The sequence below is a fragment of the Corticium candelabrum genome, chromosome 7 (assembly GCF_963422355.1).
Source record: "Corticium candelabrum chromosome 7, ooCorCand1.1, whole genome shotgun sequence".
Classification (NCBI taxonomy): Eukaryota; Metazoa; Porifera; class Homoscleromorpha; order Homosclerophorida; family Plakinidae; genus Corticium; species Corticium candelabrum.
The window spans coordinates 5,531,604-5,554,181 of record NC_085091.1 but is presented as its reverse complement, the minus strand read 5'-3'; the positions used below and the strand labels follow the sequence as shown (position 1 = coordinate 5,554,181).

At 43.8% G+C, this 22,578-nt stretch overlaps 5 protein-coding genes across 6 annotated transcripts; 2 read left to right on the top strand and 3 right to left on the bottom strand.

Moving 5' to 3' along the window:
- The first annotated feature begins 1,209 nt into the window (after positions 1-1,209).
- On the top strand, positions 1,210-10,578 carry LOC134182528 (uncharacterized). 2 transcript variants are annotated; one of them, XM_062649946.1, is made up of 6 exons: positions 1,210-1,603; positions 6,018-6,194; positions 6,249-6,629; positions 6,684-6,833; positions 9,644-9,698; positions 10,057-10,239. In XM_062649946.1, the coding sequence occupies exons 1-6, from the start codon at positions 1,264-1,266 to the stop codon at positions 10,094-10,096; spliced, it is 1,143 nt and encodes a 380-aa protein (XP_062505930.1). In that variant the 5' UTR covers positions 1,210-1,263; the 3' UTR covers positions 10,097-10,239. The 2 variants fall into 2 exon arrangements, with proteins under 2 accessions (XP_062505930.1, XP_062505928.1); XM_062649944.1 differs by lacking the exon at positions 9,644-9,698 and having other exon boundaries at positions 1,249-1,603; positions 10,057-10,578.
- An 830-nt stretch (positions 10,579-11,408) lies between these two features.
- LOC134181743 (transmembrane emp24 domain-containing protein 5-like) lies at positions 11,409-13,676 on the bottom strand. The gene is made up of 4 exons (XM_062649011.1): positions 13,393-13,676; positions 13,218-13,341; positions 11,683-11,841; positions 11,409-11,588 (listed from the first exon to the last, which is right to left on the bottom strand). The coding sequence occupies exons 1-4, from the start codon at positions 13,674-13,676 to the stop codon at positions 11,409-11,411; spliced, it is 747 nt and encodes a 248-aa protein (XP_062504995.1).
- A 2,585-nt stretch (positions 13,677-16,261) lies between these two features.
- On the top strand, positions 16,262-16,684 carry LOC134181742 (uncharacterized). The gene has a single exon (XM_062649010.1). The coding sequence runs from the start codon at positions 16,262-16,264 to the stop codon at positions 16,682-16,684; it is 423 nt and encodes a 140-aa protein (XP_062504994.1).
- A 2,104-nt stretch (positions 16,685-18,788) lies between these two features.
- Positions 18,789-19,988, bottom strand: LOC134182552 (uncharacterized). The gene has a single exon (XM_062649975.1). The coding sequence runs from the start codon at positions 19,967-19,969 to the stop codon at positions 18,836-18,838; it is 1,134 nt and encodes a 377-aa protein (XP_062505959.1). The 5' UTR covers positions 19,970-19,988; the 3' UTR covers positions 18,789-18,835.
- LOC134181741 (zinc finger MYM-type protein 1-like) lies at positions 19,984-21,220 on the bottom strand. The gene is made up of 2 exons (XM_062649009.1): positions 20,075-21,220; positions 19,984-20,001 (listed from the first exon to the last, which is right to left on the bottom strand). The coding sequence occupies exons 1-2, from the start codon at positions 21,218-21,220 to the stop codon at positions 19,984-19,986; spliced, it is 1,164 nt and encodes a 387-aa protein (XP_062504993.1).
- Positions 21,221-22,578: the final 1,358 nt, after the last annotated feature.

Here is a 22,578-nt window from a genome sequence, read left to right as displayed (position 1 = left end):
CAATGGGTAAGCGACATTACTAGTCGTACGCAGTACGCTGCTGTTCAAAATGGCATATGTAAAAGCACGCATGTGTAAAGTAAAATTGCTTAACGTAAGGTATTATAACGATGAGAACTTGTTCGTTATATTCGTTAACATAAAATGATCGTTATACTGTCTGGATTTACAGTACAAGGTTCACAGATATACATTTCACTCGTCGTTTGGCTACACGCCCTTTAGAATAGATTTCATGATTGACATTGATTGAAGACACACAGCAGCTACAAACACTTTCGGCGTTTGACTGAACTGGATTGAGTAATGCGTCTGCAATTAGATCTCGTCGCTGCTCTGTTGTATCTAGCTGATGCTCCATTAATGACCAGAAATCAAACCAGAACTATGAGTGGATAAGTTCTACCCTATTATTAGCCTTGTCATCTGAGTAAACCCAGTAGCAATACCTTTGTTGTGGTTTGATGTTTGTTGATTGCCACATTGGGACTGGAAATCACAGTTATTAGTGGCATTTGCTGATGTTCCATTTTACCATATACCCACAGCATGGATCTATACTCAAATATGAGTATACTCTCTGATCAGTGCTGAGTAATTATGCACACCATGAATCTGAATCTATTTTGCAAAAACACAGATACCAGAGCAACATCACTCACTCACTCACTCACTATACACCTAAAATTCTTATCTTCTGTAGACTTCTGGTATGACAGAGCATAGAAACTGCTAAACTGTCCAATATTAATTAACTTAAACAAACAGAACCCACATCCACAAGAGTGCAGGATAGTTACAATTAGTCAATCAAAACACTTAAAACCACACACATTCTTAATTAATATCAGAGCTCTAACCACACCAAAGTATTTAGCATTCATCCAGGGAACCCTTACTATCAATAGCAAGCAAAACCTTAGTAAACAAAAAACCGACCCTCTAGACAACACTGGCTTAATCAAAATGATGAACATAACTGTGCATACTGGGGTAATCTGGACATCTGCGGCAGCAGATGCTAGCACACCTTCCACTTCCTAAAGCAAACGTTATAAATGGACTATGGATATCCGCGACCTTCCTAGCCGAAGTCATGCGGTCATTCAGTGAGTCACAATGAGAAGTCTAACCACATTCGCCGATCCGCAAACCAGTCATTAGACCACACCTCTCCTCCACCCAATATCAATCACACCACTCATATTTATAAAAGCGAATATCTCGAGACCTCTGCATTTCTTGCAGCTCTTCCCTCCCAGCATGTCTTGTGCGGTGGTATCGTGTGGATTGCTTCTCGCGCTTGCGACGCTTACTGTGCATGCCCAACTTCAGACACCACTTGCCACTACAACGGGATGCCGAAATCCGCGATGTCCTAGCACCAAGTGTCCAGAAGTTTTGAACTGTCCTGGTAGTCTGGTGGTTGATAACGAGAGATGTCCGTGCTGCCATGTGTGCGGTTTGCAGTTGGGAGAAGAATGCTCTCCAGAGACGACTGACAACGTTACTGCCTTTCGATATTGTGACGCGGCGTCGGGATTTACGTGCAAGAAGGTTTCGAATGACGATGGCAGTGGAACCGCAGTCGGTCGTTGTGTAGGTGAGTTGTGTGACGTCACGTGAGTTGTTAGTGATGCTATTTAGTGCTACGCCCACGCAATCAAGATAGAGGGTTGGTCGGAAGGCAAAAGCTGGATATGACAACGTTAGATATTAGCAGCAAATGGCCTGAAAACGGCGCATACGATAGTCACGTGAGAAACATTCCGTCAACGCGCGCTAACGCTAGTAGCCTTGTTGTACAATCAAAAGGCTAGAAGACACTCGCGAGACGTTGGGAAATGTACTCGTGGGTTATACAATGGGCATGGATGCGCATACAAGGTTGAAGGGGCATTATTGCGCTTGCACTTATCACGTGACCTAATTGTTGCTTACCACGTGATGATCGTATGCACCCTGTTTTCACGCTGATATGTAGCGCTCGCATGTTCAAACCCGTAGAACGTAACGTATGTGGTGCCTTCGACCTGAGGAAAGATGACGAGTTGGTTTACGCGCGACCCGAACTCTACTTCAGCAACGAGATTGCAAAATCGCTCCCGTTCGTTGTCCTTATTTGTAACGGTGACTAAGCTCTAATATTCAGCTTTGCCTGTAGTTCAGCCCAACCTTCCAACTTGACTGCTTAGGCTAGGCAATCAAGTTTGTATGGGCGTAGCACTAAACAATAAAGTGATAGCCAGTAATTGCAGCGCTGTGCTTACACCAGACAGAACGACCACCTGAGGTGCATTCGTTTGGTTGTCTATGCACGCTCTGATAAACTGGTTTTTAAGTACCAATCGAACGGTTGTGGTAGAAAGTACCAAACTGGTCGATATTATCCCAACCCCTACTGTTGGCTAGGAAAAGTTGGGATGGAAGGTCACTTGATAGACTGACATCTAGAGGTGTTAATTGGCAGAAGCGATTAATCAATTAACTTAAGCGCTAATGACACCACAATGTTAAACTAAAGTCTGTTCGATTATTGATTATTGGAGAGGAGGTGGGATCTGTGGTTAATAGATAAGGAATTGAAGAGCAAAGATGGGCTTGTTAATTCCAGCTAGTGAAATAAACGGTTCCAGTTTAGCTTTGAACTTAGGTCTAAAGGTTCAACCAATGCTTCGACTATGTAAGTTTACTAGCTACAGCTGTTTTACTTATTAATCCATAGTTCAAAGTACGTCTCTGTCAGCTTTTATGTAGTCGTCGTCATAGGAGTGACTTTGAAGTTATCAGACATCTGGTGTAAATGATAGATGAGGGCAGGGCCAAATGCGTGTCATACAGGAAGTTAATAATTGTCGGAATAAAGAACCAATCACAGTATTCATTAACTGATCTGAAACCTCCTCCTTGTGAGCTTATCAATGATGTTGGAATCAACCTGCTAGGACGTCCGTTTAAGTAAAGGAGGTACCGTTTTTTTTCCACGTCTTCTCCAATTATCAAAACAGACTTTAAAGCCATTGTGGAAAAGCTATTGTGGCAATGCTATTGTTGCAATGCCATTGGACAAGCTAACTGCCTGTTCAACAGTGAATGAGTGAATTCTCTTCCATAGCTGCTGTACATTGTCAAAGCCATACGAAAGTGAAGAATGATGGTAGGCAACTCAACCCTAGCAGACTGTAAAAGGGCTGATTAGCAGTAACTAAAGGAGAACTCTCACCAAAATCAATTATTTCTCAGATAAAAGCTGTCACTTCATGACACAACCTTTTGCAACCATTTACTGCAGAAGTTTACCGTAAAGAAAAATATAGCATTGAAAGTATCCCCCCGTGTGTGGCATATGCGTACCTTTGATTGTTGATTTGCAAGGAAGACTGATATCTGTGCACTTTTGAAGGTAAGGATTATGATAAATATGGTGTCAAGTTGTGATTTATTGACTGAAGCAAACTGGAACCCCAAAGTTATCACGCAAGTATCGACTGTGGTAATAAAACCTCAGAAGAAGACCCTTCTTAGATTAGCTCATAGATCATGTCTCACTGAATTTTGGGTGCGTTAGGAGCACTTGGTATGGTTAAACCTGAAGTAGTTACTTCGAGAGAGCAAGACTTTGTGTACACACGGGGAATTGTCTGAACAAATTGTTGCCGATTCTCTGCTTATGTGGCTGTCTGGACCGTAGGTTTCCTGCAAGAAGATACCAGGCCTTGTATCTTTCTTTCAACAAGTTTTAGTATTTGGTGAGAATTCTCCTTTAAAGAAAATAGAGGTGTGAAAATCTTAATGCCCTGGCCAAAAGTGGTCATTGGAGCTTCTTGAGCCCTGGAACTATACTAGGTATACTAAGGTGAGTACAGTACAGTGAGTACAGTGAGGATGGTATTGAGCCATGACAGCCAAACCATTTTGTTGATATCAAAAACTGCAGTTTTTAGTTGCTCCAGCGTAAATTATCCGAATGGGACATTCAATTATCTGAGTTTCGTTCGTAGAAGTACCGAATTTATAGCAATAATTCTTTCAGTCTGATAAGTACAGAAAAGTCAAAATCCCACACATTTCTTTCATGAAGTCTTTCTATAATGCTAGCTCATCTTTCAACTGAACAACAATTGATTGATTCAACCAAAGGGGAAGGCGCTATGTAGTGAAACTAGATTTCTTTGATTAGCTAAGCACACACTAACAATGCATTTATCAGGACACACTGCTTACAAATTAGATTACACCATGCAAAAACTGAGGGGTGGAGCATGGCATTGGAAGCTTCCTAGATAAGTGTAGATTTAGATGGAAACGTGGGACACCAAGATTAGTGCACAGCAAACATACAACACACACACACACACACACACACTAACTAACTAACTAAGTAATTGACGCTAACTATAAGATTAATTACAAATTATTTTGGCTAGACAACTGATGACTAATGATATTTGAGCAGCTGCCTAATCGCAGACTATGTACCCCATTTAGTTTTTTGTGTTATTGCACAGCCTTAAGCGATAATTGAATGCCCAATTCCGATAATTGATTGCACGAATCGGATAATTGTACGCCGGGTTCGAATAATTGAACGCTTGGTTCGGATGATTGAACGCAAAATACTATTAGTTCTAGATGATGATATGGAAGTGGAAGACGACGATACAGCTGAAATTTTATTGCTGGTCTTGTTGTTAGACAATATACGGAGAGATGCTTGCCTCATTCCTGTGTATACGTAGTTTTTTGTTCAGTGTACTTTGCACAATTACGAAGCTAGTCAATGGGGACCGACCAATAGGCTGTTAGCAAACAGAGTATAGTGTTTACCAATTGTGCATGAAGAAGAAAAGTCCACATGTCCAGCAGACGACACATAAGCAAAAACTTTGACAGCTCAGAACAATCTGCTGAAGACTTCCCCTGCCATGTCTGTGTGCACGCACATCTAAGAATGTGTTCATATGATTAGAGCACTGTTGGGGTAGTGTGTTCACACCAAGTAATTGTCACTTAATGTTAGTAACAGTCACATGCCCATGTTTTTAGATCGTAGTTGTGTATTTTGAGCATATAATAGGCATGCATGCAATACTTAAGCATTTCAAGACTCTGCTCTTTCCAGCTTCTTGCCTAGTTTGACATGGGAGATGAAGGAAAGGCTGTTCTACTCGGCAGGTGGTTGCTACATGTCTGTCATCAATGTTGACATAATCCACTGCATTTTCTTGCCAAAACTGTACTCAATCAGGCACAACTGGTGTCTGATATTAGAATACAACTCGTCCCTCTTCTTCGATCTCCTCAGAGCCAACGTTGTCAGCTGCCAATCTGTTGCTACCACTGCACATAGAAGAGACACGTACTTGTTATTTAAAGGTGCAGACTGTAAGCTGTGGCACCATTAAGCAGAAACCAACTGCAGTCCGATAATTGAGTAGGTGTGTCGGATATATGCGAACAACAGTAGAAGTTGTAAGCTGTCGGACTTGAACAGCAAAACGTCAATCACGCCCAATCTAACATATCTTGTTTCTGTGTAACTATTCTCTACACTCATTGCCTTTAGATGAAAGAAATTCTTGTTTTGTATGAGTACGGAAGTGTCCAATATTAGATTAATGAGTCTACACCAACTTGATGTGACAATGAATAAGCTTAAGACGATGTAAGTGAACTTGATGTGACAACACGCGAATTTACCTAAGATGTGTGAATGTGACCTAAACTGTGTAGAATTAGCTCTCCTTGATTCAAGTATGACATTCCGCAAACAAGTTGTCAAAGTGGCAAGTGTCAATCTAATGTTTACTTAGGGTGTGATTCTTTATCTTCAACTAAAATGATTGGTAGACTTGTATAGAATAGTTTGCGTGCTAGTTGTGACGCAAGTGAACAAATGATCATGTATTGTTATCTTTTTAGTAGTATATGTATTGATATTAGGAGACATTAGCGACTTTACTAACATTTAATTCATTCAAACTTTGTGACATGTTTGGAGTGTTTTGTTTGTATAGGGACACACGTGCCGCCTTGTGTAGAGGGTCGTACGTATAAGAAAGGGTGCTTGAAGTGCAATTGTACGGATGGGTCACTTAAGTGTGAGAAAGACAAGGGCATTACTTGTTTGGCACTTACTTGTGGAGCTAAGGAGAGATATCGACCCGTTGACAAATGCTGTGAAGTATGTGTAGGTGAGAGTAATCGCACATGTTTGTACATCACTGTTATGTCAATCTGTGTTACAGAGGTATGCCTGTATGAATCTCCTGCTTTACCTCCAGCAGTTGCTTTGCCAGGAGGTTTGTCTAAATTTCGTGTTACATTCAGAGAGGAATTGCGCCTCACATTTACTGTTGGACACCTTGCTCCAGACCTTGCTCAAGACAATATGCTATCCAACTTGGGTATTTACCGCAATGGACGTGAACTCTTGCCAACATCTAAGTATCTTTCAATACAAATCGTCCGGGTTTCTGTTTCACCAAGTGGTCCAAGCTTCTGTAGATATTTTGTCGAAATCACATTTATTCTGGAAGCAGCAAAGAAGACTGACAGTGGTAACTACACGTTGCTGATTGAAAATCGTGTAGGAACAACTAGTACAAGTTTCATTCTCCAAGTGATAAGTATGTCTATTCTGTGACGGAGGTTAGGTTTCTCGTTAAATTTTTTATGTGTAGAACGCAGGTTGAAGAATTGTACATTTGAGACTGATCTCTGTGATTGGATTAATGGAGGTAACCTTAATGAAAATGAGGTTGGCTGGTTGCGTCGCATGGGAGAAACACCATCTCATTCTACTGGACCTGTGGCAGGATATGGAGGATCGGGTATGGAATGTTTGATTTTACTGTTGACAGTCTGTTTAGCCGTTGGTCATGTTCTTTTATGCATTTGTTCACATGTCTTACTGGTTGTTGTCTGTCTTTCCATCTGCCTGGAAATTAGCATGTGGCCTTATTTGCAATTACCATTGCAGGAAGAAGTTGGTTTCATAATAACATTTAAAACTTCCGTACCTGCATAACAGGTATGAAACTGACAATCAGTGGCATGTCATACATGACAGTGAGTTGTGGTTGTTGAATTTAGTAAGACTCTACCAGACCCTCTTATGATGTTGTGCCAGTTTCTCTCTGGCATTGTGTCATACAAGATGTAGGCACGACAGCACAAGAGGGACTTGTAGGAGATTAACAAACAATTATCAGTGCCAATGAGGCTATTGGCACTAAGTAGTCGTCCATGACACAAGGCTGGTCGTGTGACGGAACCCTGGTGAAACATTGTGGTGAAATTGCACTTTGTTATTAGCCTCATATCAGACCCTTTTGCGCTGTTGTTAGTCTGTGATCCAAGTCCAGAATTATGACATGTTGTTGTACCCTTCGTCCAACTTTTATCTTTCAATATATTCCTGCTAATTTAATGGTGCTTATTGCAAATGTGAACGTTGCCTTTTGATTAAAGTGTCCTAAATCGGAGAAATGGAGGATAGCATGGTTGTCATGGCAACCATGCAATTGTGTAATTTATCATTTCTTTTTAAGAAAATTTAGATTACAGTAGCTGTGGGTATTTTTCTGCACTTGACATGGTTCTCCCTAAAGCATGGTAGCGTGGCACTTTACCACGCAGAGCAACCCTAGCCACATGACCAAGCCTTTCACTTGTGTTCTACCCAAGGTAGATGTACAGTGCTGTATAGTGCTGTACACTACTGTACACTGCACTTATATATACAGTAAGCAGATGGCATTAGTGTGCGTGTGTTAAATAAACGTGGAAGACATCTCAGGCTATAATGACTTAATTTCTTTTGTCTTTGGGGCAGAAGGCTTCAGTAATTAATTAATATGCAGTTTGACCCACAGTTTTTTAATCATACGTTAAGTCTGGGTATCTGAGGGTACATCGCAGTAATATGAGGCATGACTTGCAACTACCATATCTGCCACACTATTCTGAAGTCTTGGGGAAAATACTGCTTGTTTTTTCTTAGGTTTATCTAAGTATCTGAAGTACAGTTTATTAAGTTTAATTAATGATTTGATGCCGTAAGCGGGTGGAGGAGAGGCAAAGCAATGTTTGTGATTAGTGGTTATGAAAAGTGAGATTTTAACAACTCTAACTGCAGCAACTCCAACACTAAAGAGTTATAAAGTACTTCAAGAGTCGTCATCGCTGCTTGACAGGACATCATTATTGGCTATGTCAACATAATTGCCTTCACAATCTGGCTGTTCAGTAGTGCATATACACTCTTAAGTGCACTTGCAAGTATCAGTGCACTAGAGCCCATTCCATATCACCAAAATATGAGCAGCTACTGCAGCAAGGACATGAAAGGAATTCCAGCAGAGATTAAGGACCTGGCAGCTGATCTGACCATTGATTAGCTAATGATGTCGAATCTTCAGCGCCCATCCATGCATGGAATTTTTGGAGTATACAGTAAAAAGGGCCGGTCTCCAGAGTGTCGCCTGGTAATGTGCATGCACAATGCATGTGGAGTCGCTGAGAATTGTGTGGAATCACATCCAGTAAATGCATGCACAGGGAAGAGAGCTTAGAGGAATCTAGGCTTAAAATATGAGACATTGTGGACAAATCGATGCTCTGTTTTGTCCCTGCTCGACATATCATTCTACAAGGAAGTGGAAAGGCAAGAGTGTACCCTATAATGGCTGCAGTGTCATAAATGTTTGGTTGAACGAATCATGATACTATAATATTAGTGCTGCCATGTTCTGCAGCAAGCCTGGGACTTGATCGCTGAACCACTTGTGTATTCAGATGCTTGCTGTTAGCATGCGTATAACACTGCAAAAACTGCTATTCTATAACATACAGATACTTGCTAACTGTTGTTAGCATTTTATGTATGCTGTCTACTTTTAGTGACATCATTTTTAATAACTCATATGCTGACCATACACACCACAGGGGTGCCAACCCCATAAAATTAGAAATATGGCTGTGGCGTCATTGGTGCAGGGCATTCTGTCTTGTGCATGCGTACATCTACCACAGATATAGTAATCTCAAACATCTTCTGATCCCACTGGTACACGCTATACCTGTACTTCTAGTCTGTAAACGCTTCCACTCCATACATCACTGCAGTGGAACTTAGTGGTTTAGCAGTTCAATTTGTACATCCGGCTGGCATTGCTAATAAAAATATCAAACCTACTATTCAAACGTTACATTCTGTTACACGAAAAACAGTTTGTCATGCGATGAAGACGAAAAAGAATCTTGAATACACTGCGACGCTGCATTGTAGTACAGAAACCAGTTGTGCTATTAAAAGTCTTCAAAATTTCTAACTTGGGACAAGACTTTGAAAGGGCAATATTTGTATATAGGAGTCAACAAATGTTTTGAAAGCAAAGCATTAAAGTTGGACGAGGGGTGCAATGATTGTCACGTTTTAGAGGGCTTTTCAGCATTTGCTCATAGACAAGTGCAGAATGTACGCTGGTCTTGAATATAAATATTTCCAGTCAAGAATCCTACTGTCTTCACAAACGTGTTTGTCTACAATATCTCCTAGCAACACACATGCTTGAATACCTATTTCTCTGATTAAATGCTGTGGTGTTTATTTGCTAAAGGCTCTCTGTCCATGCTTTAGGAGTGTCAGGCTGTAGTTTTCACACCTTTTCAAGAGAACAACACCTACGATACTGGTATGAATTTCACACTTCGAGACTTCACTTAGCAAAACAGTATCTGAGTAATCTAGTGACACCTCCGAAGAGGTTTTTCCTTCAACAAGAGCAACAGATGAAATACGGCATTTATTGCATTTAAATATGGGCGGTGCTTAATCGAAGAAATACAGTAATCAACTTTATTAATTGCCAATGCAATGGTACTGTCTCTTTGTTTGTCTGTTTGTGGGCACTGCATTTGCCATACCTTGTCCTTTGACATGTAAGTAATCCAATGTGTGAGTTACACTGTGAGTAATCCAAAAGGAGCTAAATTATTATGACTAATTTATTGGTAATTTTGATGAGGTGTAACTTGCTAATTTGTGCCCAGGCTACTATATATATTTGGAGACTTCCAGGCCCGCTGGTGAAGGACAAAAAGCAGAGTTGCGCAGTGTGTCCATCAAGGCAGAGTCTCATCCCACCAAACTGTCGTTTGCTTACCACATGTTTGGCCCCAATGTTCGCAGCCTCCAAGTAGACCAGTTGCGATATGACAAGGATAAGAAAAAGGTACGACATACTCTGTGGACTCAGAGTGGTAATCAGGGCAACAAATGGCATACAGCTTCAGTGACGATTGGTCCAATCCAGCCATATGTGAAATCACGAATTGCATTTGTTGCTACTGTCGGTAATGACACGCTGGGAGACATTGCCATTGATTCGATCGTTTTGTCTTAGACTCATACTCGTATGGGTAACACACCGCTCTCTTTGTTAGCACTAGTTTTGAAAGTATGACTGTGTGAGGACAATGGCTTTCAATGTTTTCAGTTTCCGTCGGTGTTTGTCTAACTGTCGTCTAACAGAGTCAATAGACTCAGCAAAAGTGTGGTTTATGGTACATGTCAATATGTCTATGTTCACAGGTCTGTTTATGGTACCTTAACAAGGGTGTTGCAAGGATTTTGTAAGGCACTTCAGAGACCACGCTCCATGCTGAGTTTTATGGCCATGCCCACATGCGCAAGGTTTGATGCTGGTTTGCTTACTGACATGCTTCGCTTCACAAACTGTTGTCACCGAATCCTCAGGCACAAAAGACACACCTTAGATCTGCCTACATGCTCACAGCCAGAAGCAAAACATATGACAGAAAAATACTGACAGATACTGACGTAAATAGTGGGCGGTGCATGACAACCACTGTTGCAGCTAGTATTTGCCCTAATCGATCTTATCTTCAAACCAAGTATCCCAGTTGCTACATTCAAAGAACAAACTTGTTTGCCTCAAACAAATTTACCACTTTTTAAAATGCAAAGTCCATTGTCTTCATAGCTAATCACTGCCTACTCAGTAAAGCACAGCAGACTTGAGCCAAGGCACAGCGCAGCACAGTGCCTTTTGTATGCTGGGGACAACCCTAATTGAAGACTATTTTGTTCCATTGTAAACGCATGATTAAAGTGTGCTTGTGTGACATATGCTTTAGTTTTTCTAAGTACAGACAGGCAGTGCTTCTCAGCTCTGTGAATCTGAGAGTACTGTGTAGGGGTCAGATTACTTATCGACTGTCCTGTTACTATACTACAGGTACATACAGAACGAACCAGTTGTAATGTTGACGGTAAAGAAAAGACATTCGCCATTTGCATGTCACGAGAGGTATTTAGAGACATACTACCAATGTATATGTTTACAGTAAAGATCAATCTAGGAGCCCATTGTTTCTGTTGCTTACAAAACACAAGCTCCTACTCTACCCTGTGCCAATGACTGGTCCCATAGTTCTACCCTAGAGTAGTGATCACAAGAATTAAAATTTTCACGTCTGTGCAAACTGCCATACACATGAAGGCAAGATTGGTTTATGGCAGTCTGTGATGCTTTGTGTTGAGCACGCACAAACTCAATACACTGTATATCGTATATCATTATTCTCAAATCACTATCACATAGGCATATTTCTCTCAGTAATAAATAGCTGCTTTACAAAATAGATCTGACATACTGTCGCTAGAAAAATTACTAACGATTTAATGACGGTCCAGAATGGAACCATTACATTGTTACTCTCTACCAGAAAAACGTCTCTACTCTCGTGAGCAACGAGTAACATCTGTGTGTGTTCAGCACGGTACAATGCTACCTCGATCTTGTCAAGTGCTTCCTGTAAATAATCAACCGATAGTACAACCACATAACAGCAGTTTGTACTGAAATGTTTTGCCACCGTGCAATCGTTTGGGATATCTCATTTAAAGACAAGGCTTAATTAATTTGATGCTGTAGTTACTAAATACCATATGTGCAAATCATGATTGAGTGATTACATTTAGCTAGAGGTTAAATTTCGACATGTATCATTAAAGAGTCCAAACATAAGCACTGTGAAAAGATTATACAATCAGCAAGATACAATTTTGTTATCAAAATTAGCCAATTGCATTCATTAATGATATGTGCAAGTGTTGAGCACTGGGTTTTCATATCATGTGCAAGCCTTCGCTATGTCTATATACTGCTAATTTGACGCATTGTAACAGGCCGCGTCTTTAGGTCAAGTGTGTAGCATGGTTACAAATTAGCAGCCTGTATACATGCTGTGGTCCATACTCATTACAATCAAGTCTAACAGCTTTATGAAGAGTAGATACTGTACACATTAACTTTGTGCACTGTATGACTATTTGCTGGTGTCATGTGTACTTGCTTTGCAAATCTGCTCAATTGACTGATGGTAGTAAATCAATCGGATTATCCATTCATTATTTAATGATTTGTCAAGTTCATATAAAATCAGCCTTCTCAGATTTTTCTAGGAAACCCTGCATATACACATACATACAGATACCATGTGGAATAAATGTCTGAAAAGAGCCCAGTCTTATAATGCCTTGGTGCACATGTCTACGATAGTCTGCCTGGTGTGGTGGTGGTGGTGGTGGTGGTGATGTGTGTGTGTGTGTGTGTGCGCGCACGCGCAAATGCGTGCATGAAAAATGGCCTTCTGGTAAGAAATTACGTTCTTGGATTTAGAAGATGTTTTCATTCATAGATTTACAAGACAAAGCTTCATTTCTTAGTTATGGATGATTTCTCAGTTGATTGCACACCAAGGCATCAGTCTAACTGCATTATCTGCAAGTGACTGCCCAGAGACCATCACATGTATGTGCAGATGCAGTCCTTGTATGATTGCATTTGTCTAGACCATGCCTGGTAAAGTAATCGCGACAAAGATGCAGGATTGTAGACTGACAATGCATTATGCATGCATGGTGACATCACTCAGATCACGCATGTACACCTATGCTATTCATGCACCAATTGACACTCTAAAGCCTCATAATAAACTTAATCGGCCATTTCTGTGATTAATAAATTTCAACAAACACATTTTCACCGCTGAACGGCCACAGTGCTGTTAATTGGAAGAGCTCAGTTTCGGACATTCATAGTACATTCATCATTAAATACATACATACATATACACATACATACATACATACATACATACATACGTACATACAAAACTTCTCTTACTGAAATTTTAACAAATTCATTTGGTTCGTTCTCAGCCAGTTCCATACCAGCCCCTTCCTCCATTGTTGATGCCACACCAATCGACAGAAACATCTGTTTACTTGACACCTGACTAAACTGGTTGCTGAAGCGAATCTCATTATCGCCCAACTCAGTCACGGAGATACCCACATGCTAATCCCAAGAGTTCGTAATCCGGGACATCATCAATATTATCTTCCTCCTTGGATTTCTAACAAAATAGTCGATGTCAAGATTACCTCCTTTCGTTACTTGGAATTCGACGTCTAGAGTCTGGTCTTGTTCGACGCGTTGATAAAAACACTCCTTGATGCCAGGCGGTAAACGCAATGAAAACGACGTTCCTGGGCCGTGAACTTCTATTGTGTCCTCGTAATCCGGTTGTAGGTGGGCAAAGAAGGGAGTTGACAAAAATGCAACGAGTATGTGAAGACTCATAGTAGAAATACAGGTAGCCAGCAACACAAGATTTTCAGACGCGCACGCGCACAATCACTTCATGATGAAAACACAAACAAAACACGTACAGTACAACGGACCATGTACTCATACTCACAACGACTCTCTAGGCTACCTAACCAGTCCAAGGCTCAAGTGCACGCAACACATACGTGTACACACCAGCTCAATCAGTAGTCTCGCGTAGCCAGACCCTTTCCGCCTACATTCTTCTAAGCCACGCCTTTAGAAAGTTAGCGAAACTTTGCTGGCCTCCTGAGGCAGTGCTCCCATCGCCATTTGCAACACTAGACTTGTGCCCAGTCCTCCTAGACTTGTACCCAGTCCTTCTCGCGCGCGCTCTACATGTTTTGGCACGTGCTTTTTGTTTTACTTGCCTAGCTAGTGAAACACAAGCACGTGCCGAAACACGTGGAGCGCGCGCGAGGAGGAGGACCGGGCTTACCAACCACACGTGTGAAACCACATGGACCTATACAGACGTGACAGCTAGCGCACGTGGTGTAGCAACCTACCTCGGAGGTAGCCTCGGCCTCCCAGACCCGTGTAGCGCCGATTCAAAATCGTCCTCCACGCATGGATCTGGGATGGTACCGCCCCTTCTCAATATATTGCGGTTGGTCCTAGGACCAACATTAGTGTTCAGTTTCATAATGCATACCTCTCCAAATACAGCTGAAGACATCTCATGCATATCTGCTGTCTACCAAAGACTACATTGTACACAAACGACGACTTGTAGTGCGCTTTTCACGCAAACTCGCGCCCCTACACGTCGTGGTTTGCATTCTGCGCCTGTCAACGGCTGTAACGAAACCTAGATAATAGAGCCGTTTGTTCGAACCGATGCTCCGACATCTACACTAGCCAGCCAGCTGCATTCTCAACGACTTCATGATCACGTCTAGTAGATATACAAAGTCTTGCGGAGAATTCACGGCGAAGTTTTGTAGCGATTTCGCGGCGAATCCGGACGATCGAGTCACAGCGGACACTAGCGAATTTTCATCGCGAATTTGCTGCTCCACGCGCGACTAACAGCTACTCGCAGCGGATTCACGCGATCAGACACATGCCGATGGCGTCCGCGGCACCACTAGTAAAAGAAAGTGCTTCCTAACGTCCCATTCGCGTTTCCTACTAACACACAAATGATAAAACCGTAGCTACTGTAAACACAAAGGTACCTGTGCAGCGGGATGCGCCATGATGTTATAACGCTACCTGTCTTCGTCGTTCTTGTATTACAGCTGTAATTGGAAAGGTATGCATTATGAAACTGAACACTAATGCTGGTCCTAGGACCAACCGCAATATATTGAGAAGAGGCGGTACCATCCCAGAAACGATTTCCAATCGGCGCTACACGGATCTGGGAGAACGAGGCTAGCGCGGAGGAGGACTGGGCTCTAGTCTATTGCAACACTATGTGGATATTCAAGACTGTGGAAACAATTTTGTGTTATTTGTGGGTGCTGTACTTTTATCCGGATGCTGCATCGATACCGAAGGGCCATCTTCTTCCTCTTGGCTCGCATCGCGAGCCCAAAGGTCATGTTGCAAAGAGTTTTGCTCGCGATGAGATGTCGCCGCAGCATTTCTACGCGGAGTTCGTAAACAAGAGTCGACCTGTCGTATTTAGAGGCGCTCTGAACGACAGCGCTGCAGTTGAGCTGTGGGATGATGTCTATTTGAAGTGAGATTCAAATGCATACGTCAGTAGCTAGTCTAGACTGTAATTTAGCTGCTGCTTCTTTTGTATCTATCTAACCGAAAGCTGGTTTTCGTATTTGCTCTGGACTTTCGCTGTGCGTCGCGGTTAATTGGTATTGTCTAAACCGTTGTGTCCATAACGCGACTAATTACCTTAAAGGTGTATACCGGCCGAGGGTGTAGTGTTCTTCATTTAGATTAGTGATCGGTATGCTTGTCAGCCACGTTATTCTTTTAAGCTTCCGGTACGCGGGCTATGCTGTGGGTGGGTGTTTAGGTGGGTTGTAGCTGGGTTGTAGCTGGGTTGTAGCTGGGTGAGTAGCTGGGTGAGTAGCTGGGTGCACAGGTGACTGGCTGGGCAGGTGACTCGCTGGGTGGATGAGTGGGTGGGTGAGTGGGTGGGTAGTGGGTGGGTGACTAGGTGAATGGGTGGGTGACTGCGTGACTGGCTGGGTGGGTGAATGGGTGACTGGCTTGGTGGGCGACTGGCTGGCTTGGTGGGCGACTGGCTGGCTTGGTGGGTGACTGGCTGGCTGCGTGGATGACTGGCTGGCTGGGTGCGTTACCGGCTGGTTGGGTGTGTGACTGGCTGGCTGGGTGGTTCGGCTGGGTGGGTGGGTTCAGGCTGGGTGGGTTCAGGCTGGGTGGGTGGGTTCAGGCTGGGTGGGTGGGTTCAGGCTGGGTGGGTGGGTTCAGGCTGGGTGGGTGGGTTTAGGCTGGGTGGGTGGGTTCAGGCTGGGTTCAGGCTGGGTGGGTTTAGGCTGGGTGAGTGCAGGCTGGGTGAGTGCAGGCAGGGTGGGTGCAGGCTGGGTGGGTGTAGGCTGGATGGGTGAAGAATGGGTAGGTGCAGGATGGGTGGGTGCAGACTGGCTGGTGCAGGCTGGGTGGGTGCAGGCTGGATGGGTGCAGGCTGGATGGGTGCAGACTGGGTGGGTGCGGGCTGGGTGCGGGCTGGGTGGGTTCAGGCTGGGTGGGTGAAGGCTGGGTGGGTGCAGGCTGGGTGGGTGCAGGCTAAATGGGTGAAGGCTGGATGGGTGAAGGCTGGGTGGGTGCAGGCTAAATGGGTGAAGGATGGATGGGTGAAGGCTGGGTGGGTGCAGGCTGGGTGGGTGCAGGCTAAATGGGTGAAGGCTAGGTGGGTGAAGGCTGGGTGGGTGCAGGCTAAGTGGGTGCAGGCTGGGTGGATGCTGGGCGGGTGGATTCTAGGTGGGTATATGCTGGGTGGGTGGATGCTTGCTGGGTGGGAGGATGCTTGCTGGGTGGGAGGATGCTAGGTGGGTGGATGCAGGGTGGGTGCATGCAGGGTGGGTGCATGCAGGGTGGGTGAATGCAGGGTGGGTGCATGCAGGGTGGGTGTGGGTGGGTAGATGCAGGGTGGTTGCTGGGAGGGTGGGTGAGTGATGGGTGGGTGGGTGTTGGGTGGGTGGGTGGGTGTTGGGTGGGTGGGTGGGTGGGTGAGTGCTGGGTGGGTGGGTACTGGGTGGGTGCTGGGTGGGTGAGTGGGTGCTGGGTGGGTGAGTGGGTGCTGGGTGGGTGAGTGGGTGGGTGCTGGGTGGGTGGGTGGGTGCTGGGTGGGTGGGTGGGTGGGTGCTGGGTGGGTGCTGGGTGGGTGAGTGGGTGCTTGGTGGGTGAGTGCTGAGTGGGTGGGTGCTGGGTGGGTGCTGGGTGGGTGAGTGGGTGCTGGGTAGTTGGGTGCTGGGTCGGTGGGTGCTGGGTGGGTGGGTGCTGGGTGGGTGAGTGCTGGGTGGGTAGGTGCTGGGTGGGTGGGTGGGTGATGGGTGGGTGGGGGCTTGGTTTTGGGTGGGTGTGGGATGGGTTTGTGCTGGGTGTGTGGGTGGGTGCTGGGTGGGTGGGTGCTGTGTGGGTGTGGGTGGGTGGATGGAATGTATATATTTTAACATATTGTAACTATAAGTAGCTAATACCGAAATCTGATAGTTCTCACCGATTGGACTAAATTATATGTACAAAGTACCAGACAATCTAATACAAAAAAGTACACTGCTCGTGTGAACTGGGCATCCCAGTCACGAGTGCAACTATTAAGATTCAGTGCTTGTAAGTCTGGTAATCTTTCGTAACAAGACTCAAGAGTTGCATTGCTGAATGTTGACAGCTATATGTCTGGTCCAAAAGTTCTTGAATTATGACAGATTAGGCTTTCTGCGGTTATCATGACACTTCTTCGAAAGATATCTCATGTGTTTTGTTGCTTATCTCCATCACCCAAAATGTTTAGACACAAGGGGAATGAAGGCTGGCCGATCACCACATACGTTCTTGGCTGTACTTTGTGATTTGATGCTCTCTCATTTCATTGCAGCAAACCCACAAGTTTTTGCTACCCTCTTTACATACGTCATACTGGGCAAAAAGATATCTCAAGATCAAGAGATTTTTCCATATCCGTGTCAAATACAACAATATCAGTTATGGTGCTCTTTGCAATGATGTATGCCGAGTTTACGAAGGCAGTCTGACCAACTTGATACAATACTGTTGTGTTGCCAGTTTGGACCTCCGTCGGTCTTGCATGTAAGTAAATGGAAACCCTCTACATTAATCACTGAACCACACTCACAATTAGAAACCCAACTTCTGAATGGCAAGGGTAGACCCAATCTCGAGCTCATGCATGCAAGATGCCAATGTCATTGTGTATTCTGGAACCGATAGTGCAAACTTGCTAGAAGAAGGGACAGCATCCAACTGTAAGCTCCAGAAGCTGGGCCCTGAAGAAACTGTAACCTTGCGGTATTCCTGTCAGAGTGGCTGGGTGACTGGCTTATTAGGATACAACATCTCTACATACACTCAAACATCCTAATCTGGACAGTATGGGATCATCCGCTGTCCAGATTCTAGAAATGTTTGAAGATAGAGATAGTTAACAGTATGGGACCAGCCGCTGTCCAGATTCTAGAAATGTTTGGACAATAGAGATAGTTAACAGTATGGGACCAGCCGCTGTCCAGATTCTAGAAATGTTTTGGAAGATAGAGATAGTTAACTAGCGTTATATCCTTAGAATCCCAGACCATTTTAATGTAAGGTTTGGTGAAAGTCATACCACGTCTGCATACAGTATGCGTGTACAGTACACACTTGTACTACGCTGTAATGTACATGTGTACTTTGTACTACAGTTACATATGCATTCTTCTATCCACTAGCAGGTGATAGTCAAAACAGGCTTGAGAATTGAGTGTTTATACGGGGAATTTCTTGCCAAAGTGCTTACCCTGGGAGTCCCAAGATCTGATATGCACTGGGAAAAGTGTCTGGTCCAAGGGCGTAGACACCGGGGGGGGCTTTGGGGGCTCAAGCCCCCCCAGAATATGAGACTTGTATTTCAAATCTTTGATACATTAAGGGATAGGCAGTACGCGTACAACACAACACTACATTTACTAATTCAAAAGAGTTTAATCAAAGTGTCCGAATAGTCGTCTTCTGCTTTCATTACGTGTAACAAACTCATTCGCAACACCTTTTATTGGTAATGCATCAGTTTTGTCCTTATGGATATGGAGTATCATAGACCAGTTGAGACGACATTCACTTATTGTAGAACGTAGCCATGTCTTGAGTCTACGGAGAGCACTAAAACTTCTTTCACTTGTGGCGTTTGTTGCCGGCATTACCAGAATGAGCTTGACTACTTTGATGACTTCAGAAAAAAACTGTCTTTCTGCACTGCTTAAGGATTTGAGGTATACGACCAGAGACCGTACATCCGTCAGTGGCTGTTCAGTACCTGCATGAAGAAGAGTGAGCTGTGTTTGAAGTCGGTCTGGGTGACTGAAATCATCACCATAAAAATTGACAATCTCTTTCAGTGCTTCCGATTGCTGGGGTTGCTGAAGAGAAGTTACAACTGTCTCTAATTTCTGTAACATGTTGAATCCTTTCTGATGAAATCTATCTTTGACTGCTGCTAAAATCAAGTCAATGGCCTCAAAGTAAGCCCTTCGATAGATCTCCTTCACTTCTACTGGATGTACTGTTGCACCTTCTCCTACCTCGAATTGTCTTGGAACTTTCCTACGTCGTGGAAGGGTAGGGGATGGCACTTGAAGTGACAATCTTTTGCGTTCAACGTACTTCCAAAATATATCAAAGCACTCATCAGATCTCATTGACTGGATAGTTGTTGTTGTAGTACTGACTAGCTTTTGGCCTTCGCATGCTGAAATAGTAGAACTCTGTAAGGATCGGGACAGGTTGTCCACTATGTTCAGCAGCTTTCTTCCAAGTTCAACACCATAAACGAAGTCAAATGTGTCCATCTGCAAAGCGATTCCTCCAATTCTAGCTCTCATCTCAGTATCCTTTGTGGCTTCTTTTGCCACATCCCAAGTCATCTGAAGTGTAGTGTAGTTTTCAGATATTGACGTTAATGCCTCAGCCCTGACCGTCCATCGTGTAGGACAAAGAATCCGTAGTCCTGGAGAGCCAGCAGTGACAACATCTTTAAACTTCTTGAAGATGCTTTCACGTTTGGGTGATTTTTTTATCAACTTAGTAATTTCATGTACGGTCTCCAGAGCACTTCGCATGACCTTGATACCTTTCAACACATCCTGAGTCGCTAGGTTTAATGCATGACCATAGCAGTGTGTGTACAACGCACGGGGCTTTAGATCATTTAGTCTTTTTGCAACGCCTGACTTCGCTCCTGCCATGTTACTAGCGCCGTCGTAGCACTGGCCTCGGCAATGGTCAATCCTTAGATTCATGCGTAACAGGATATCTTGAACTGTTGCTAGTATAGAGTCAGCAGAAGTTGAGTCTAAGCTATACAGCCCTATTACTTCCTCATGGACTTCCAGATCATCATCTACGTATCGAAGACAGAAGACCATTTGTTCAGTATTGGACAAATCTGTAGTTTCATCTACCATGATAGTGTACCACTTTCCCGATACCTTCCTAACAACATCTCTCAGAATCATTAATGCCATGATACTGAGAATTTCATTTTGTATACAGGGGCTTGTGAACTTGGCCTGGCATTTGTCTAACCATTTCCAGAGCCTCGGATTGTCTTCAGCACGCATAATGAGGAGTTGCATTAAGTTGGAATCCCTTTCAAGAGCGACACTACCTTCAGGTTTAGACCGACCACGCATGGCGAGACCTTGCCGAGCAAGGTATCGAATGCAACTAATAATTATCTGTAACATATTCCTATTCTCAACCATTTCTTCTGCATAACCTTTCCCTAGCATTTGCCCAACATTCTGTTCCTTGCCAACCACCATATCCATAGCATCACGATGAAAGACTGATTTCTGATGTTTTTCAAATTTAGTGAGTGCTTTCTTCCAGTCTGTAAAGCCAGTTCTCACGAATTTATCGTCCAAGTTCCCAGCGCGCAGAGCAACTGAGCCTAAGTCCTTCTTCTCCGCCACCTGGCAGTAGAAGTAGAAGACTTTGTCATCTGCTTCTTGATAATGCAACCACGGGTATCTTCTATACCAAGAAGAACAGAATGCTCGCTGCTGCTTAGCAAATGTGCGATATGGGAAAGACAGCAAGGGTTGGTGAGGACTCCAAGGCATCAAGGTGGGCTGAGGCTGGGCGCCAGCAACCGGTCTTGTCTCGGAGGCATCAGTTGCGTCGGGCTGGTGAGAGTGGTGGCCGCTTTCAGAACTTGTAGAGGCTGGTCCAGCCACGTTGCTAGTTTGGGCGTGCTCTTGGACGTCTTCTTCACCTGAGACATTGCTTTCATGGTCAATGCCAGTGGGATAGTTAGTTACACTTCCATCCGGTTGTTGCGCTTTCCGCAGCCACGCTATCAGAGACATTGTGATACGGATGCAGTCGGGTGATGAACGTGCACTGGGCGCATGCGCAAAAGCACAATTAGGCCTCTTGGTTAAGCCCCCCCAGTTTTAGAATTGTGTCTATGCCCCTGTGGTCTAGGGAGGTGTCCGGATTAGGGAGGTCCAAGTGTATTAGAGTACATGGTTTTCATTAAAAGAAAGTGGTTCCAGGGTTTTCCCCAGCATACAAAAGGCACGGCGCTCCGCCATGCCTTGGCTTCCACTTGGTACAGGCCCTGTTCATCTATTTAATGGGATTCTTTCGTTCGAACGGGACTGGGAAGAATCTTTCATCCTAATGGGATTTCATGTTTTTCGTCTTCGGTTGAGACATTGAACTTTTTGAATGCAATACATACACATTTCGCTCACTTTTACACAGTCTGCAAAGTCTAGTCGTTTTCAGAAACGACGTAGAACGCCTATGAACCCAAGACAAGTTTGCCTTGGTAAAATTTCGACGCTAGGCGTTATCTAATAAGCCTAAAAATTGTCTGCGCTGTTATGGAAACCACTTAAAATGCTTTTGAGAGTCAGAAAAGCGAATCAAAGTTTGACGGCCCTGTCAACCAGACCGTACTCGCGCATCTCGACGGGTAGATTCGATGCTTTCATGTTCACGTCTTACGTCTGCCGATGCTGAAAATGAAATGGCACTACTTTTCACAATAGAGGCAACCCATTCAGTACTTTGAAACAGCTCTGGATCGGTCGGAAATGTCGAAATCCCGTTCAGACGAATTTGTTCGAACGGGGTTTTGCTATGTAGCGTGATCTTTTGCGCGTAAACACGACAAAACGTTAGACGCTAAACGTATCAAATCACGGCATTGCTGTCACGATGACCATTGAAGCTTGGAGACGTCAAGAAACGCAAGGTAAGGTTAGGTTGTCCTTGTCGACCAGACCGTACTCGCGCCTTTTGACGACTTATTCGCCGTTTCATGCTCTCGTCTTACGTCTGCCGAAGCTGAAAATGCAAAGGCACTACTTTTCACAATAGAAGCAACCCATTCAGTACTTTCAAACAGCTCTGAATCGGTCGGAAATGTCGAAATCCCGTTCAGACGAATTCTAATTCTAATATTGAACAGCAAGCAGCATATCAAATATAATTTATAGGAAAAGTCTAGAACTAAGAAAGCACGAAAAATACAACACCACAGATTGACTAAACTTTACTGTTGCTAAAAGTGTCCGCTTGTTAAAAAGAATCATATCAAAACATTGTCAGCTATCAAGCCATTACAAAAATACAAACATACAGCAAACGATTATCAAACCTGCTAGATCTACTATGTCTTGTCTCTTACCTAAGAGGTAAGTTACGGTATAGTCTA

What these genes read in the sequence shown, in the direction of transcription:
- LOC134182528 (XM_062649944.1), top strand. Translation starts at nt 1,264, where the DNA reads ATGTCTTGTGCGGTGGTATCGTGTGGATTGCTTCTCGCGCTTGCGACG. An exon ending in TTTCATTCTCCAAGTGATAA is followed by an intron (nt 6,630 to 6,683) that starts GTATGTCTATTC and finishes TTTTATGTGTAG; the next exon opens with AACGCAGGTTGAAGAATTGT. An exon ending in GGCAGGATATGGAGGATCGG is followed by an intron (nt 6,834 to 10,056) that starts GTATGGAATGTT and finishes ATTTGTGCCCAG; the next exon opens with GCTACTATATATATTTGGAG.
- LOC134181743 (XM_062649011.1), bottom strand. Translation starts at nt 13,676, where the DNA reads ATGAGTCTTCACATACTCGTTGCATTTTTGTCAACTCCCTTCTTTGCC. An exon ending in ATTACGAACTCTTGGGATTA is followed by an intron (nt 13,342 to 13,392) that starts GCATGTGGGTAT and finishes GATTCGCTTCAG; the next exon opens with CAACCAGTTTAGTCAGGTGT. An exon ending in TAGTAATTTTTCTAGCGACA is followed by an intron (nt 11,589 to 11,682) that starts GTATGTCAGATC and finishes TACGATATACAG; the next exon opens with TGTATTGAGTTTGTGCGTGC.
- LOC134181742 (XM_062649010.1), top strand. Translation starts at nt 16,262, where the DNA reads ATGGGTGGGTGCAGACTGGCTGGTGCAGGCTGGGTGGGTGCAGGCTGG.
- LOC134182552 (XM_062649975.1), bottom strand. Translation starts at nt 19,969, where the DNA reads ATGCGAAGTGCTCTGGAGACCGTACATGAAATTACTAAGTTGATAAAA.
- LOC134181741 (XM_062649009.1), bottom strand. Translation starts at nt 21,220, where the DNA reads ATGTCTCTGATAGCGTGGCTGCGGAAAGCGCAACAACCGGATGGAAGT.